Genomic DNA, 19,833 nt, shown 5'->3' with positions numbered 1-19,833 from the left:
AGATGTGCGCCACCGCCCGGCCATAATTTCATTCTTTTTGCAAGAATGTGTGAATTAGTGGAGGTCCTGAAGAAGGCAGAGGTAGCTATCATGGAGCTGGAGTGATGGTTGTTAGCCCCCTGTTATTGGTGCTGGGAATCAAACTTGGGTCCTTTTGAAGAGCCATCTCTCCAGCCCCCAATTTCATTGTTTAAGGCTGACTAAGATTCCATTTTGTGTATGTGCCCCATTTTCTTTGTTCATTCCTCTGTTGATGGACCTGTAGGCTGGTTCCGTATCTTGGCTCTTGTAAATAGTGCAACAGTAAACACGGATGTGTAAGTGTCTCTGTGGTGTGCTGGTATAGATTCTTGCAGGTGTGTAGCCCAAAGCAGTATGGTTGTGCCTTATTTTTAGTATTTTTTTTAATAACTCCCATACTATAAAGCCTGTTTAAATTCCATCATCGTAATAGGGCTGCTTGGAAGCAGGTGACCTTTAGCAGGGCAGTACTGGATTTGACCACTAAATAGCTAATTTTTATTTTTATCATCTGTTAATAAGCATTTTGTTCCTTTCCCATCCCTTTCTTTCAGTTCTTGAGTTTTAGAGTCTACTGTTGATTAGTTGCTTGTCTTTATTGTTGCAATGGCCCCTCAAAGGTTTCATGATATGCCTCTATTTTCATTCAATATGTGTCACTTCAGGTTTCATGTAATGGTACAAGGACAGCCTTCCACTTTCCATTCCCCTTCCTCTATTTTGTGCCATTGGCATCATGTTTTCTGTGTACATTTTAACTGAATGATGCATTGCTGCTGAAAGCACTCTCATCACTATTGCCACCTCCACAGCCTCCCCACCGCCACTACTGCTGCTATTACTGTTTTAAATACCCAGTTACCTTTGAAAGAAAATGGTTAAGTAAATTTTACCTATTCAAAAAGTCCTTCCCTCCTTCTAAGTTTTACTGGGTACTTCGCTTTCTTCTAATAATTTTAGTGTTTCAGTTTCAAATTGAGTTATTTCACCCACTTGGAGTTCATTTCTGTGCAGGGTTTATAGCTATGGGTCTAATATTGTGGTGGTTTGAATAATAATGTCCCTCATAGGCTCATGTATTTGAATGCTTAGTCATCACAGAATGGCACTTGAGGAGGATTAGGAGGTGTGGTTTCATTGGAACAGGTGTGGCCTTGTTGGAGAAAGTGTGTCACTTGGGATAGGCTTTGAGATTTCAAAAGCCTAAGCCAGGCCCAGCAGCAAATGTGTCTTCCTGCTGCCTGTGGATCCAGATGTAGAGTAATCAGCTACTTCTCCAGCACCATGTCTGCCTGTGTGCTGCCATGCTGAAAATGGACTAAACCTCTGAAACTAAACAAGCCTAAATTAAATGCTTTCTTTTTTTTTAAGAGATGTCATGGTCATGGTGTCCCTCTCTTCACAGCAATCAAACAGTAACCAAGACAAATATCAGTCTTCTGCACATGAACATCCAGGTTCCAGCACCATTTGTTGAAGATTCTCTTTTCTCTGTTGTATGCTTTTGTCTTTTCAAAATAACAGATGACTAGTTCTATGGACTCGTGTCTGGTCTTCTGTTTTGTTCCTTTGGTCACCCTGTCTGTCTGTGACAGTAACACAGGTTTCGTTACTAAAACTTACCCTCATAACCACAGATAAGAGTAACTCTCACCCTTCATCAAAGAAGCTCTGATAAATCACACTGATACAATCTCTCCTCTCCTGTTTACCATCACTGGCAACCAGTAATAATTTGAATTGTGTGCTCTGCAGCTTTGTAGTATAATATAGCACAATGGAATATAAACTGATGGCCTAAGATAGATCCAAATATAATTATTATAATAATGTACTGACAGGGGAATACAAACATGGAGACAGGGTGTGCCCACTCAAAGCCCTGGACATGGGTCTGGGTGGTCTAGGCCACTGGAACTGCCCCCCTCAGGCGACAGGCGGATCCAGCTCTCCCACATCCATGGTGAGGGGCGGGGCCATATCTCCTGAGTGTGAGGCCAGCTCTTCTGCTGCATTGGCCAGCAAGGAGCAGGGTCAGCTCTCCCAGGGCCAGTCAAAGGATGGATTGGCTCAGCAAGGCCCTTGGATTTTAACACACGTTTCCTATGGTCCCCAGTGTTAACGTGGGACTCGGAGATCAACACAGACCCCAGCTATAGCAGGAACATGAACCCAGACATGGTCCTTGGCTGCAGTTTAGGTCTAGACATCATCATGGCCCTTGGTGGCAGCGCTGGCCACCCAGATTCAGCATGGTCTCCTGGTGGCAGCATGGCCCTTGGACACCAACATAGTCTCAGGTGGCTGACCAGACCCCAGGTATCACACAGCCCTTGGGGGTAGGAGGCATGAACATCAGGAGGCATGAACATCAGCTCAGACCCTGGTTGGTGTAGGGCCATGGACCCAGACATGCCTTCAGCAGCAACCTGAGCCTAGACAATCTCATGGCCCTGGGTGGCAGTGCAGGCTACTCAGGGCAGCATGACCCCAGTGGCAGCATGGCCCTCACACACCAACATGGTCACAGGTATCATCCCAAACCTCAGGCATCCATGTGGCCTTTGCTGGCAACAAAGGCCACAGACACAACAAAGACCCTGGCTGGTATAGGGCCTTGAACCCAGACATGGTCCTCGGCTGCAGCTCAGGTCTGGATGTCACTATGGCCCTGTGTGGCAGCACAGGCCACTCAAACCTGTATGGCCTAGCTGCAGCATGACCTTCAGACACCAACATAGCCTCAGGTGACAGCCCAGACCATGGGCATCCATGTGGCCTTTGCTGGTAGCATAGGCCATGGATGTCAACACAGACACAGGCTGTGGTAGGACCATGGACCCAGACATGGCCCTTGGCAGCAGCCCAGGCCCGAAGGTCACCATGGCCCTGGGTGGCAAGCATGCCACTCACACCAGCCTGTTCCTCACCACCTTCGCTTCTTCAGTCCCCCTCTCTCCACAGCACACGAATTGTTCTGCTCCTCTTTCCCTCCCATTTCTCCACCACATATTTGCTCATCACAATGGCACCTACCCAGCAGGCCACTTGTTGTGCTAGCCAGGCCTGTGGATGCCTTCAGCCAGCCCAGATCGTGAGGACCCAGGCAGGCCTGTGTGTTTCTAGCCTGAAGCATTTTAAAAAGTGTCTGTTACCTGCCTCTTCCTGGGCACTCTTCCAGAGCATAAAGAACTGAATGAAACTATCTTTTACCCTAATGCTAGCAGGGCAAGTGTATTGCAGAGTCTAGTAAGACTAGTGTCTGCAGAACCTGTGGCTGGGGGTATGTACCCAGTCTGATAATGCTGTACTGACCATAGATACTAAGGCACAATCAGAGAAGATGTTTGGGAATGGGCTTCTGAAATCAATATGGCCTGTTTTCTATCAGTAAACCAGTTTTTAAGATGTCAATAATTTTGGGAGATGTGTTGGGGGGGAAAAAAGACTTAAGAAAACCAAACAAAGGGAGAGGTTTGGTTTTGGCTCATGGTTTCAGAAGTTTTCATGATAACCAAGCTCCAATTGTTTCTGAGAGTGTGATGAAACACATTTTGTCCAGTTAAACAGAGGAAAATTCACCAGATGGATGACAGCCAAAAAGGGAGGAGGCTAAGAACAAAATTTACCCTTCAAGGGCATAAGCAAAGTGACTGGCTCACTGAAATAGACCCTACCTTCAAAGTTGCCACCACCTTCCAACAGCCAGCTATGTTATGAGTCTACCATTGATGAGGTCAGAGTTCTTTCAAATCAGTTTCCTTCCACTGTCCCGTCTCTGCCCTGGAGACCAATTCTTCAATACATGAGTTTCCAGAGATGTTTGAAATCAAACCATAACACACACACACACACACACACACACACACACACACACACACACAGAGAGAGAGAGAGAGAGAGAGAGAGAGAGAGAGAGAGAGAGCATATACATACATACATATGTATGTGCATATATATATATGTATACATACATATATATATATATATATATATATATATATATATATATATATATATATATATATATATATATATATATATATATATAATATGGGGACTGAAGGGATAGCTCAGCAGTTAAGAGCACTTGAGAGAACCCAGGTTCACTTCTCAGCAACCAAACGATAGATATCAATGGTCCATAGCTCCAGTTCCAGGGTATCCAATACCCTCTTTCAGCTTCTTCACACACTGCACACATTTGGTACACAGACATACATGCAAACAAAATAATTCATACACAGAAAATAAATAAGTCTTTGTTAAAAGAGTTTGCATCTACTTATATTATTGTGTATTGGGGGCACACATGTGCGACACATGTGGAGATGACAGAATAACTTGTAGGAATCTGCCCCTGTTGCCCTCCACCACGTGAGTCCTGGAGATAAAACTCAGAGCATCAGGCTTGGCAGAGAGCTGAGTCCTCTCTCCCATCCAAGAGCCAAGACCTAATAAGGAGGCCATCTTCCTCCTTCACCACCCCAAACCATCAAAAGTCACTCTGTGTGGAGTTCTAACAAATTTCCCAGTGCTTGCCTTCCCAAGGTGCCTGGCAAGGACACTGGAAGCATCACTGTAATATTCCTCTTAATCTCTCATACCATTAAGCCCCAAAGTGTTAGCCCTAAAATCCTCAAGGCATTAAGAGAGCATATACTACAAATAACAACTAGAATATTTTTTCTATCTAGCAAAGGCAGTATATTTGGACATTTTAGAACAGATAAAAGTGAAATCTTTTCTCAGATAAGTCTATATTGCCAAAATTCAGAAAAAAAAAAGGTTGTACCTTTTGAAGAAGGAAAAGAAGAGAAGGAGGAGAATTAAGTGCAACTTTTTTTCTTTTTTTAAAAAAATTTATTTATAAAGGAAAACTCCAGGGTGAGGGGGAAGGAGAGGAAAAGATACAGGGAGGGTATGTATGTGTGGTGTGTATAGGGGAGTTGACAATGGTTTATAATAAAATTAGTTTAGAGATTCATTTTGTTTTATACATGATAGAGTTTGGTGGTGTGTAATTATATTAAATTGTGGAAAGCACGTCATGCATTATAAAGAAAACGCAAAAAAGAGAAAACAAATTTAAAATATTAGTAAATAAAACTTTAATGGACATGGCTATGTGAAGGTTCTGATATTACCAGGAATTTAACAGTGCAAGACAGAACTCTACATGTGAGACTTACATACCCAGAGTCCACAGTATATGTTAGAACATTGCCCTGTGGGCCAGATAACTGCTAAATGAAATTTTCATACAAAAACTGAAAAATTCATTTTCTTGATTTTTCCCTTCACCCTCCACTTCACGAAGTACTCCAAGAATAGTTTTGTTGTTGTTGCTTTACCATCCTCCAGGATTTAATATCTTACTTTGGTTTGGTCTTTATTTGTCTATTGTTTATTTTGAGACAGAGTTTAACTATTATACCAGACCCTGAATTCACTCTGTAACTTGTACTGGCCTCAAACTTGCAACAATCTCCTCCATTAGCCTCCTGGGTGCTAGACTTATAGACATGTGCCACCATGTCTTGTTCAAAACACTAAAAATTATTACCGTCTAAGAAATCTGCCGTCTAGTTAACCAACAACGTACCTAGAACTGAAAGAAATATTTTTAAATTTGTTGTTTTCTTTTTTTTTTTAGTTTCCTTTATAAGGTATTGCGTGATTTTCTCAATATAATCACACACCACCAAACTTTACCATAATTATACATTCTATATGCCATGTAAATTCTTATAAAAATTTTGCACTTCATTTATAATTTCTAAGATTAAAAAATCAGTAGTATGTTATATTTTCTTGACTCAAGATGCTATGACTAAGAACAGGGGAAGAAAAAATAACTAAGATAATTTAACCAGGAATCAGGAATATTTGCTTATTAAGAAAAAAGTGTGTTTTCCAATTTTTGTCCCTTAAAGTGAGAGAGGAACAGAGGGAAGAAAATGAGCCTAATGTGTAAAGTCACCTCTGCACTCATGATTTTCAACTCCATTTTGCCAGGGCACACTTGAGAAATGGATTCCACAAGCCACTGTGAGCCTGATCTAACCTGAGATTAGGAGGACAAGAAATAATTCAAATCAATGAAACAATTCCAAACAAACACAACAGGGCCAAGCTCACTGGCCAAAGTGGGTCAGTTTGAGCAATAAAAGATAATTTTATTTTTTACCTACATTGTTACTGTAGTTCATTAAGTTGCATTGAATGCATGAAGAAGGGTCATGAGTCCATATTGACAAAAAAGTATAGAGTTGAATAAAGAAGATAAATTGAATAGCCTGTATTAGTTTTGTATTCTTTAATCCAAAGTGTTATTATTTTGATTCACTTACCATCAGTGAGAAATATAGTCTTTATAAGTATTAAATGTATAATGCTTTCTGGCTCAAAGAAAGATGCCAACAGAATGTTCTCTTAAGCTGTAATAAACACATTAAGAATAGCCAAATTTCAGTCATATGTGCTTTCAAATAACCATGAACAGTTTGTGCTCAAAATGAAAAAAATTGCAAGATATCATTAAACTCAAAAGTTTCTATAGCAAGTTTTGTTATAAAAATTTCTGACTGTATTGAAATCTTATCAAGTGGAAAGGTATTTAAATATATATGCATATATGATATATATTTTCAGAGTTAAAATAAAAAAATCCAAGTGGTCAGCCCAAATGGTAGCGGGTACCCCTTGTATAAGGGACAGAATCAAGTCTTGTACACAAGTTTCACCCAGGGACTTGCTTTTTGTGGATCAAGTTCTGAAGTTCGAAGTTGATCACAGGGAAATGGAAGTAATTCTATGTGCACTTCACTGATATAGAAACAAGTCAGTGCTCTATTACTAGGTATAAAATTCAAATTTCAGAAGAATATAAGTAGCATAATGCTTGCCATAAATTGAGAAATCAGTGATGTATTTTCAAGTTTGACTCGAAAATCTCTGCATTGGAATTCTTAGATACGTATTTGTCTATGTTTTAACGTTTGGGTCTTTTTTAAAGTCAAAAGTGAATTTTCGACCGTAATTCGCGTTTGTAAATGGGGTGTGGGGGATGGGGAGAACCACCAAAGGCTCCAACACTGTACTACTTCCAATTTCGCCATTCGGAAATCCGGCTGGATGTAACCTGAGCAAACCGAAGCAGCCCCGCCCCCCGCCCCCCCCCCCAAGCTGCCCTGTTCAGGAGTGCGCGTGCGCGAACGCGGCGGTGCCCGCCCCGCCCTTCCCCACCCCCGCGGGGCTTGAGCGTTGTCGTGACGTCTGTGGAGTTTCAAAGTCCTTTTGAAAAGTCGCCCGCCGATTACGGACGACCGTGAGACGCGCGAGCCGCACTGCGGGGAAGGGCGGGGCGCCCCTGGGTGGCGGGTCCTCTGGAGGCGCCCAGGCCTCAGCCGCTGGCCCCTCGCCGGGCTGCAGCCACCGGGAGGGTCCGACGGCGCCGCCGCTCAACTTCCGGGACCGGGAGCAGGAAGGAGAGCCCGTCGGCCCGCGACGGGGCGGGGCGGGTCGTGCGCCGGAGGGGCTCCCGGACGCAAGATTTCCTCTCTGGTGTCACCTCTGATGAACGTGCCGACGTCTGCAGGTCCCCAAGCCTGGAACTGAGGGACAGAGGATGTGCACCGCTCCGGGAGGCTACCTGCCATGACCTCCGGGACTTGCCTTTTGCCTTTGGAGCTCACAAAGCCTTATTGCATTTGATGAGATAAAGTTAACGCTCCATGGATTGGGCATCTATGGATAATGTGACGTGCTTTTATATCTTTAACTTCACAACGAAACACTTTTAACTTTTAACTTACAATAGTTAAGTGCCATCTATCATAAATTCTGAACGGAGCAGAATTTGAAATTCTAAGTCTTCCTCACAAACCCGAGTTTGGGTGTGTTCACCACCTTTTCCTGTGGTGGAAACTGGAATGGGGCAGTAAGCAGCCCCAGCCGCCTAACCCCAGAGCCTTTGTACTTTTATCTCCATACCCCAGCTTTATCCACTTGGGAGATCTGAAGTCCAGTTTACTATTACCCCAAATACAAGGTATTGGTGAAAATATGACTCACGGTGTCGCACAAACCTCAAGTTCACTGCTTCTGTCACCCTCCCGTCGACTCAAGTTTTTTAATGTATGTCCACTATTTGCTACTTGTTTCCCTTTATAGATTTTTAAGCTACAATCGGGTTACACGACGATAAACTCATCATAGGTTAAAAAGACCCAAATATTATATACACATGTACACAAAGTCAGCATTAAATAAAGTTAATTAAAATCATAAGAACTTACGTGTTATAAAAAAAGGAAATTGGTAGAGCCGGGCAGTGGTGGCGCACGCCTTTAATCCCAGCACTCGGGAGGCAGAGCCAGACTGATCTCCATGAGTTTAAGGCCAGCCTGGTCTACAGAGTGAGTTCCAGGACAGGCACAAAGCTACACTGAGAAACACTGTCTTGAAAAAACAAACAAACAAACAAAAAACAACAACAAAAAAAAGGAAATTGGTAATGGTGGTAAATCTATTTAGAGTAATGGCAGCTTACCTAGAAAGAAGTGTAATATAGCTCATCTCCCAGCTTTTCATGGTTTGATTTATTACTCCAAACTACAATGTTTTAACTTTACAGTTGTGTAACATCCATACGCACTCAACAGACCTTTCCTGAGCTAAAGATGTCCTGAATCACTCTCATGGGAGTTAATAACCATCTCTGATATTTTGTAGGTAACACATTTAATAAATTCATTTTCCACCTATTGGTCTTTTCAACCTATGATAAGGTTATTAGGATATAACTCATTTGCAATTTAAAATGTAGTATAAAGGGAACAAGTAGTGAGTGGACATTCAGTTAAACTGGAGTCGACGGGAGGGTGACAGAAGCAGTGAACTTGAGGTTTGTGCGACACCGTGAGTCATACTTTCACCAATACCTTGCATTTGGGGTAATAATAAACTGGACCTTAGAAATGAATTGTTTATGAGGTTGTCTTAAAACTGAAACTTGCAAAATGATAAATTGCATAATAATGTATTTTATGTGATACCCAGAAGTTTGAGGCACCCTGTTACTCTTATCCTCCTAAACACCACAGTTCAGAGCTGTAATTTTATCTATGTGATAGCTATTGAGGAAATATGTAGTGTAATTTCAGTAGTCATTTTTTGTTTTTGTTTTTGGTAAAGGTGTGCCCCGGCGTTTTTTTTTTTTTTTTTTAAAGATTTATTTATTATGTATACAGTGTTCTGTCTGCAGGCCAGAAGAGGGCACCAGATCTCATCACAGATGGTTGTGAGCCACCATGTGGGTGCTGGGGATTGAACTCAGCACCCCAGGAAGAACAGGCAGTGCTCTTAACCTCTAAGCCATCTCTCCAGCCCTCATTTTGGTACTTTTAAATGCTGCCTTGCTCACTATTTTTCCTTTTCAGTTGGGGTTTGGCACAACTGCACTGAATGAGGGCTCTATTAAAATGCTCCATAGTTTACATTTGTAATAGTTTATCCTGTTCCTCTGTTAGAACTACTCAACTTTTATTCTCCCAAAATGTTTATTTTAATAATTATTATTACCCTAATTTCTTACACAGAGCACCGAGATTCCAAAAATTAAATATTATGACCAAGGTGACAGACTAAACGATATTATTACCATCAAGTAGAAACTTGGAGTTGTATGAATTTTGAATTGTTTATAGAAATGGCTCTTTTATTAATTTGCCTTCGCAAAACCTGTAGTTCTAAAATTAGAAGCGCATAGCTGTCGCATAAAGAGTGGTCACTTGTCACCTGTAAGAAAACAAAAACTTTACCAGGCAGCTGAAAAGTGTGTAACCTTCATAATTAAAAATTGTAACTTTAGTGTCATTGATCCAAATAGAATCAGTGATACAAGTTAAACTACAAACACCTCCTAAGTGCATCAGAGGGGAGAATTCTGAGGCTGTATTGAAGGATACTTTTAGGGATTGTTTTGAATGACAGGGTAAGATTGTTGCTCTCTTCTTTTCCCCCAAAGATATGGTATGACAATGAATGCTTTATTACAAAAATCAGAAAAGATGACTCTGTGGTTTGGTGGCCAGACCCTGAATGTATGCTCAGGACCTGCTTTTCTATATTGTAGATGGACCCCAGTGATTCTGTGCCATGTCTGTTTCTCCTGGTTTTCCTATGTTTGCTGTTATTTACAGCTATGGTCATCAAACTCACATCAAAATCACTTTTTCCTCCCTCCAACTTTGTGTTAAATTCCAGTCACTTGTTGGCTGTGGTCTAGAATCTGTCTTGCAAGCTGGGGGTGACCTGACCTGAAAGGAAGGACAGGTAGGAAGTCAGGGTGTTGCTAGGAAGTCTTGTTATCTTGCTGTAAAAATTGAATACAGCATCAGAATCCCGCTCTGATGAACTTAGGAGGTGGTGTGTGTTGACTTGCATCATTGACTCTATTTGGATCAAAGAATGGTATCAAAGTTACAATTTTTAATTCTTATGAAGGTTGCACCTAATGATCTTGGCAAGTAGTTCAACAAATGTCTGCTGTTTGTACGGCAGCTCTTGCAGCCAATAGCTGCTGGGAGGGATTTAATGCAGCTGGAGACCAGCACTAACAATCATTACAGCCTGAAAAGTGCACCAAGTTCACTGTGCGCTTTTTTCCCCTCTTCAGTCTAAGGACCGATTAATGCTCATCAGAAGGTATTTGAAAATCGTTCTCATTGTATCACTATTAAAGATATAGATTAAAGGAGAAGTGAGCCCTGAGGCAAGCCAGTGTGCTCTTTAGCCAGTGAGAGGTCGTTTTCCTAAGGATTCACTTTAGCTGTGAGGGAGCAATCGTTTCATCTGAAAGAGACTGCCATGTTTCATCTGCACCCCCCACCCCCATCTTGCTGAGTGATAGCGCAGATGTAGCTCATTTTGAGAATACAAGGAAGGAGCGAAAGGGGTTAGGGCAAAGGCAGGAATCTTCAGCCATGCTTCCAAACTCCTCCTGGTTCTTCCTAATCATTTCTCTAGTGCCCCTGGTGCCTCCTCCTACTTGAAAGGGTGATGCCATCGCCTCTAGCCCTGTGTCGCTACCTCCCTGGTGAGCTGTCGCCGTCGGTGGACTCGCGGCCTTGCAGCAGCCCCTTGGTGGTCCCGAGGAAGGCAGAGAAGCTCTTTCTAGGGGCCACTCCTCCTCGGGCCCCGCGGCTGCCACGCCGGCAGGCCTGGTGCTCCATCGACTGGGAACAGGTATGCCTGCTGCACAGGCTGGGCTCTGGAGGGTTTGGCTCGGTGTACAAAGCCACTTACCACGGTGTGCCTGTGGCCATAAAACAAGTGAACAAGTGCACCAAGAACCTACGTGCATCCCAGCGGAGTTTCTGGGCTGAACTCAACATTGCAAGGCTGCGCCACAACAACATAGTTCGGGTTGTGGCTGCCAGCACGCGCACGCCCAAGGGCTCCAACAGCCTGGGTACCATAATCATGGAGTTTGGGGGCAATGTGACACTACACCAAGTCATCTATGGTGTCACCTACTCTCCGGGACCTCTAAGCTGCAGCAGAGAGCAACTGAGTTTGGGAAAGTGCCTTAAGTATTCCCTAGATATTGTTAACGGCTTACTTTTCCTCCACTCACAAAGCATTTTGCACTTGGACCTGAAGCCAGCGAACATTTTGATCAGTGAGCAGGACGTCTGTAAGATTAGTGACTTCGGCTGCTCCCAGAAGCTGCAAGATCTGTGGTGCAGGCAGACGCCCTCTCACCACATTGGAGGCACCTACACACACCAAGCTCCTGAGCTCTTGAAAGGGGAGACCGCCACGCCCAAAGCCGACATCTACTCTTTCGGCATCACCCTCTGGCAGATGACCACCAGGGAGGTGCCTTACTCTGGCGAGCCTCAGTGTGTGCAGTACGCGGTAGTGGCCTACAATCTGCGCCCGTCACTAGCGGGGACCGTGTTCACCTCCTCCCTGACGGGGCAGTCGCTGCAGAGCATCCTCCGGAGCTGCTGGGAGGCCCGTGCCCTGCAGAGGCCGGGTGCAGAACTGCTCCTGAGGGACCTGAACGCTCTCCGAGCAGCACTGGGCTGACTCCATCCAACCTGTGCTGAGATAAGCTTTTTGTTTCTGTTTATTTTTAAACGATAGTGTGGAAGAAAACATACCCCTAGGGCATATTTTTAGAAAATAAAGCTACTGAGAACTTCAACCTGAAGTGCTTTTCCTAAGACAACATGGACATCACTGCTGGGAACCAACCTTTATGGTTCTGTGTCCCCTTTCCGGGCTCCTGGACTACTGTATCATCTCCATAATATTTCTGTAGTCGGATTTGTTACTGAATGAAAGAGAGAGACAGAGAGGGGACATGACCGCTTCTAGGTATGATGAAGGAGAAAGTATTGTAGATAAACAGGAGACACAGTCAGAGGCAGGGACATCTGGGAGAGTCCAGAGTGGACATGACCCTGAGCCATGTGTAGAGAGGGAGTAGGGGAAGGGAGAGGAGAGAGAGAGGAGAACTAGGTAGGTGCAGCAGCCAGGAGGCCCCAAAGAGGAGGGATAACCAAAATGGCTGGATTATATAGGGAGGAGCCGCTGGAGAACGGACAGCCCAGCCTCTGGGCTGGAGAATTTAGGGAAGGGGTGGGGTGTTCCAACCAGGAGAGCCCTGTAACAGGCTGGGAGGAACTGAGAGATGCAGCGGGAACCTGCTGGCCAGTGTACGCTTTGATATGTTAAAAAAGGCACCTCAGCCTTTTGTCCAGGGTTTGAAACCTAACAGTTACTGATAAAGTACAGTTTTCCAAAACGAATGCCACTATAGACATGCCCCATTTTTTCCTGTAAATTCTCATGTGTCACATCTCCCTCACCTGAATTCAAGCTTCAGTTCGCCTGCAACAAAACAACAAAACCAACACTCTTTTTTTGGTTTTGTTTTGTTTTTTTGTTTATCGAGACAGGGTTTCTCAGTGTAGTTTTGGTGCCTGTCCTGGAACTTGCTCTGTAGACCAGGCTGGCCCTGAACTCACAGAGATCCGCCTGGCTCTGCCTCCAGAGTGCTGAGATTGAAGGCGTGCGCCGCCACCGCCACCGCCACCGCCGCTGTCGCCACCACCACCACCACCACCACCACCACACCACCACACCACCACCACACCACCACACCACCACACCACCACACCACCACCACCACACCACCACACCACACCACCACCACCACCACCACCACCACCACCACCACCACCACCACCACCACCACACCACCACCACCACACCACCACCACCACCACCACCACCACACCACCACCACCACCACCACACCACCACCACCACCACCACCACCACCACCACCACCACACCACCACCACCACCACCACCACCACCACCACACCACCACCACCACCACCACCACACCACCACCACCACCACCACCACCACACCACCACCACACCACCACACCACCACCACACCACCCACACCACCACACACCACCACACCACCACCACACCACCACACCACCACCACACCACCACACCACCACCACACCACCACACCACCACCACACCACCACACCACCACCACACCACCACACCACCACACCACCACACCACCACCACCACCACCACCACCACCACCACCACACCACCACACCACCACCACCACCACACCACCACACCACCACCACCACCACCACCACCACCACACCACCACACCACCACCACACCACCACCACCACCACACCACCACCACCACCACCACACCACCACCATACCATCACCACCACACCACCACCACACCACCACACCACCACCACACCACCACCATCACCACCACACCACCACCACCACCACCACCACCACCACCACCACCACCACCTGGCAAAATCAACACTTTTTAAAAGAATGGTTGTTCTCTCTTCCAGTCCATAAGAAAATATGATTTGCAAGCACTTTCACATAAACTTTACAAATTGAAGTAACATTTTTTAAGCAATAATTTCTTTTGGGGGGGGGTTGAGACAGGGTTTCTTTTATTTACTTACTTATTTATTTATTTATTTATTTATTTTATTTTATTTTATTTTATTTTATTTTATTTTATTTTATTTTATTTTATTTTATTTTATTTTATTTTATTTTATTTTTAGAGCTGAGGACCGAACCCAGGGCCTTGTGCTTGGCTTTGCGCCTTTCCTCTGTGAGTTCGAGGCCAACCTGGTTGTTTTGGTGCCTTTCCTGGATCTCGCTCTGTAGACCAGGTTGGCCTCGAACTCACAGAGATCCGCCTGCCTCTGCCTCCTGAGTGCTGGGATTGAAGGCGTGCGCCGCCGCCGCTGCCGCCGCCGCCACCACCACCAGCAGGCTCTTAAGCAATAATTTCTAAATGACTTATAATTGCTTACATTTGAACATTGCCATGAGCAGAAAAGGTGAAAAAAAAATACTAGGTGTCTTTTGCCTCAGATTTGAGCTCAAAAGCAGATGGCAAAATAAAGTTGTGCTGTGGGGGCAGATAGAAGCCCAGTGAAGAGCGAGAACTGAGATAACGTCAAAAGACCAGTGAGACTGTACTGCTTTTTCTAGAAGTCAAGATACTGAGTATCATGTCTTGATGGGGTTTAGAGAAGGAAGTGTTTGGCTCCAGTCACTGGGACAGCGTTGGCCGTATCCATTGTGGAGGGGGCCCGCCAAGTACAATGGCTGGGAGAGTTGGTGGTCCATGCTTGGGGTAGAGGCTGTGTGTACTGCCAAGAGAAAGAGGAGGCAAGAGACAAGGAATGTGTGTGGTCCTTTGGTTCTGTTTTGGGATGAAGAGGTAAGTTTATTTGTAAATGAAAGCTGAGGAGACAAAGGTGAAGTTTTAAAAGTCAAAGAGATGAAAGATAGGAGCTATGGAAAGATTGTAGTCTTGGAGAAAAGGGCATCTCTCCCAGGATGAGAGGTAAATTCGGGCAGGGCTGCTAATGCAGGTGAGTAGGAGAGAGGCACTGTGGAAGCTCAAGGCTCTGGGCTTCTCCTTCTTCTGTATAGAGTGCCACGTAGGAGGTCTACAAAGTGAAATTCTGATGTAGAAGTGCTCTTGGGGAAAGCAGACCGGACCTGTCTTGGGCCAGTGAACATTGATGGAATGTTGTTAACTCTGTCCACATAGCTATGGCCAAGAAATAGATCCCTGGCTTATGAGGGTTGCCATTCAATTTGGGCTGCTACAACATTGTGACAGAGTCATTCAGCACATACTACACTTGGGTCTTTTCCTAAGCTATCAGTAGGCAGTCTGAACACAGACCCCCAGGCCCATTGCTTGGCGGAAAGAGCAAGGCTCAGCCTCCAGTCACAGTCACGGCCCACAGTCGCTGTGCCTCCAGGAGTCTCTGGTCATAGGTGCAGTGTGCTGACTGCACTTTTGGAGTTTTAGGCTGAGAACTGACCACAGATCTGAAAATATTTAGGGAAAAATTTGTATTAACTTGTACAAACTTTTCCGCTTATTCTTCTCAAAATAATACACTGTAACTGATATTTACACAGCACATCCACTAAACTAGACATTGCAATCAATTAGGTAATAATTAAGGAAAACAGGATGTGTAGGTTTTGTGCAGGGTCCTGCATCTAGTCTTTGAAAGAACACTGGGAAATGCTATATTCAACAAAAGTGAAAGATTATCAATACTTTATTATTAAGTAGGTTTTGTTAGGTTAGGTGATTTTGCCCAGCTATAGTCCAGGTTAAGTACTCTGAATCTGTGCATGGGAGGCTATGTGAAGCTGTGATGTTCAGCAGGTCAGGTAAATTTTCAGAATGATGTTTTCAATTTATGATGCCTTTTTGGACCAAACACTGGAGTAAATTGTAGAGCACCTATACTTCCCTCCTCAGGGATGCATCTCAGGTAGAGTGTTCTAGAATGTGCACGACCCCAGCCTCAACTTCCAGAAATATAAAACTAATTAATTTAAAATATCATTCTTTCTGTTTATTTTAGCAAAAAGAACTACCATTGGCAAGTCTTAAATACAATACATTAAGGCTACAATGAGCCTCTTTTGTTCTACTGGGTTAAAATGAGTCTAACTATATTGAATGCCTTATCATCAGACTGACATCCAGCTACACAGGGTGTGTGTGTGTGTATGTGTGTGTGTGTGTGTTTTTTCGAGACAGGGTTTCTCTGTGTAACTTTGTGCCTTTCCTAGAACTTGCTTTGGAGACCAGGCTGGCCTCAAACTCACAGAGATCCACCTGGTTCTGCCTCCCAAGTGCTGGGATTACAGCCATGTGCCACCACTGCCCGGCTTATAGGGTATATTTTAAAGGCATGAAAATCCAGAATTGACTTCTAAAAGGCACTTTGCCACAGCTGAGACCCAAATGTCTTCCTTTCTGAAAGCCATACCAAGTGACAAATGAAAACAAATGAACACAGGACATCAACTTTGCACATTCTGTAATCCATGAGCTTGTGAAGCCCAAAGAAACTCCAGGATGTGGTGAGAGCCAAGGACTGGACTGATAGCACAGGAAGAGTGCTGGGGTAAGAGTGGAAGAAACCCAGCAGGGGAGCTCATAGAGACACCTGAAAAACCAGATATCCTCAGAATCACAGCCCCTGGGGAAATGTGACAGTGTGCGGGCAGGATTAACTCTGAGAACTGGATTAAGAGCAGAAGAAGAAAGAGGTGTCACAGTGTCCAGACAATGGCAGTAAAAGGCCCCTGAACATGAGAGGGTCGTCTGGGAGCAGGGCAGAATGCAAGAGAAGCTCAGAAGCCTCCTGAGCCCACTTTTTATTTTTGAGAGAGAAATAGACAGGTCGGGGATTTAGCTCAGTGGTAGAGCGCTTGCCGCTGGGTTTGGTCCTCAGCTTTGGAAAAAGAGAGAGAGAGAGAGAGAGAGAGAGAGAGAGAGAGAGAGAGAGAGAGAGAGAAAAGAAAGAAAGAAAGAAAGAAAGAAAGAAAGAAAGAAAAGGAAAGAAAGAAAGAAAAGAAAGAAGGAAATAGAGCAGTGGCTTCAAAGAGAACCCCTGAAGAATGCCATTTTTGAAGGGAGCAGGCAGGCGAAGGAAGTCTTTCAGCTCTGGAAGACATGTTGACTGAGTTTGAGCAGGTGTCTAGGCTGCTCTGTATGCAATAGCCCAGTCAGATGACGTCATGCATGTCTGAGAAGTCAGCTCAGAATATTTAAACAAAGATCAAGGCAGAAAATGAAGACTGTGTCAGATTGTGGCAGGAAGAGACACAACCTACCAGTAATAATCCTTGCTCAGAGAAGTAGCAAATGGATATGGTCCAGCAATAAGGACATTATAAACAGGCAAATGATGTAACAAAATACAACCAATGTCCTAAAGCTAGAGAGAATAGACAAATAAACATAAAATCTTACTAAAACCAGAGCTTTTTAAAAAGCTTATATTTATTTGGAAGGGTGTTGAATATGCATCCTATGGAGGTCAGAGGGCAACATGTGAAAGGAAGTTGGTTCCTTCCTTCCGTCATGTGGGTTCCAGGGATTGAACTCAGGTCATCAGTGCCATTGCCCACTAAGCCATCTCACCAGCCCAAACTCTTTTCTTCCTTTTTAATATTTATTTATTTAGTGTGTGTTGTGCATGCATGCCTATATGCCATGGCACATGTGTAGTGCTCTGAGGGCAAATTTTAGGAGTTAGTTTTCTCCCTTTACCTTTATGCAGGCTCCTGGGATGGAAGCTCAGGTCACCAGGCCTTTGGTTATTATGATCAATCCACGTGAGTCTATTTAATGGGTAATAGGGATTTATTAAGATATAAATTGAAGAAACATACTCACGATACAGAACGGAGTAGACAGCTGAAGTCGTCCTCTGATCTGACTGGGAGCGAATCCACCTCACAGGCAGGAGCAGGGAGAAGGCACATATGACCCTTCTCCCACTCCTTTTAAGAGGTCACAGACAATGGCAGGGAGTACCACCTCCTTCAGGCCCTATAGCCCAAGGTCATGGGCGAAGCAAATATCACTACCTTTGACAGCAAGCCTACTGAGCCATCTCACTGTCACACTATTATGCAACTGTGCTGAAAGAAAACACTAATTAAAGCTGTAGGAATCTTGAGAACAATAATGTAAACAGATTATTCCTAGTGGGTAAATATAGAGGAGTTAGAATTTACCATCTTAAATAGTAACATGAAAAAAAACCAAATCAGTTAAATGTGTGTCAACATTTAGAGAAAACAGAAAACTGAAAGAATTATAAAAACAGAAATGAAGTCAAACATAATGAGTTTTTAAAAAGGAAAACAAATGTTTGTTGAAAAAAATCAACATACACACCACTATGAGAAAGAAGATCTCAGAAGTGGAGAATACAGAGCAAACCAGAATTTTTTTAAGTTAAGAAAAATGCTGTTTGCATAATTTTTGAAATAAAACCTAGAACATACGACTTTCTAGGCACCTTACCCAAACTAGCCAACAAACACAAAGCGCAAACTGACAGTTTATGTGGAAGAAATATAGTTATTCAACTTCTAACCTACTTACCCTAGAAGACACTCTTTAAAGAATAGCATTTGTACAGAAACCTAAGTAAGATTACTTTAAAGTAGCAGAGGAAAGTTACCACAAGAGCTGGAGAGATGGCTCACTTAAGACACAAAGGCCACAGAAAATCTAGTAAAGTTGTCTTTCCATGTGATGGGTCAGCAAGGATGCTGAAATATAAATATCAGATGCTCTATGTACCGAAATCAATAGCATTTAGAAAGCATGTTTAAATCTTAAGTGAACAGATAAATAAATGGTTTGCAAAGAGCTAGAGCAAAATTGGGAAAATTCTGTTTCTTTCCTCAAATAGCTTTCCTTTCCAGCTCTGTGAAGTTTGTCCCCAACTTCTCCTGGCTCTGAGATGGTGGCACCATTAAATTTTCCCAGTGATTCATAATATTGGAGCACCCGAGCCTCCATTCTAAAGTTTCATAGTGAAGCCATCTGTATTTCCTAGGTCAGTAAATCTGACAGCATAATCTTGCATTTTCTGTCTTTTAAGAGAGTGAGTGACTTTGGATCAAAGAAATGGCACCCTTTCCACATTTAGCTTCAAAAATTTGATTTCAAGATGTTTCTTGGCCAGTATTGATGACATCTGTCTAGTATTTTACACCTGAATGTGAAGTCTCTGTAGAAATGGCAAACCACTTTTTCAGGCTCCTTCTCAAACAGAGAGTCTCTCTCACTAAGGATTCCTCTGTACTCCCCAAGTTTTTCAGAAAGCGGTTCTTCCTTCTGCTGCTGAGCTTTCTGGAGTTTCCATTTTTGAGAGTCCCAGTTCACCTCTCCATTCTGATCCTGTTTCTAAATCCAAGTGCTTTCCCATTAGCTCAGCAGCCTAAAGGAACTGGTTCTCTAGGGTTTTGAGAACATGTCAATAAATCCATTACCTTCCATTTTTCTCAGTGGTCTTGGTGCTGGACTCTTAGTAATGCCTAAGAAGTGAGTGAACGTCAGCTTGAGAAAACCTATGGGTACACACACACACACACACACACACACACACACACACACACACACACCACTTGCTCCGCACCAGGGTCTCAGGCTCACAGCAGTTGTTAGGATCACAAACCAGCCATCACTTCCACATCCTCACTGACTGCAGCCCTCTCAAGATAGAACACAATTTTCACCAAAGAGACTCAAAAGAAAAAGAAATGAATTCCTCTTTAACCTGATTCAGCACACACATATAATCAATGTTAGTTCTGGTAATTATCTCATGATGGGATAGGATGCTAGCATTCATGGACTCTA

The 19,833-nt window shown here is 43.9% G+C and overlaps 1 protein-coding gene and 1 pseudogene across 1 annotated transcript; one reads left to right on the top strand and one right to left on the bottom strand.

Moving 5' to 3' along the window:
* Window positions 1-11,085: 11,085 nt before the first annotated feature.
* On the top strand, window positions 11,086-12,120 carry Mos (MOS proto-oncogene, serine/threonine kinase). Its single transcript, XM_036177611.1, has one exon. The coding sequence runs from the start codon at window positions 11,086-11,088 to the stop codon at window positions 12,118-12,120; it is 1,035 nt and encodes a 344-aa protein (XP_036033504.1).
* Window positions 12,121-18,803: 6,683 nt separating this feature from the next.
* On the bottom strand, window positions 18,804-19,506 carry LOC118577424 (annotated as a pseudogene).
* Between the last annotated feature and the right edge of the window lie 327 nt (window positions 19,507-19,833).

Source organism: Onychomys torridus, chromosome 2 (assembly GCF_903995425.1).
Source record: "Onychomys torridus chromosome 2, mOncTor1.1, whole genome shotgun sequence".
In the NCBI taxonomy this organism is placed as follows: Eukaryota; Metazoa; Chordata; class Mammalia; order Rodentia; family Cricetidae; genus Onychomys; species Onychomys torridus.
This window is presented reverse-complemented; position numbering and strand designations above follow the sequence as displayed.

Bases quoted from the DNA above. Each gene is read 5' to 3' on its own strand.
- Mos (XM_036177611.1), top strand. From the start codon at position 11,086: ATGCCATCGCCTCTAGCCCTGTGTCGCTACCTCCCTGGTGAGCTGTCG.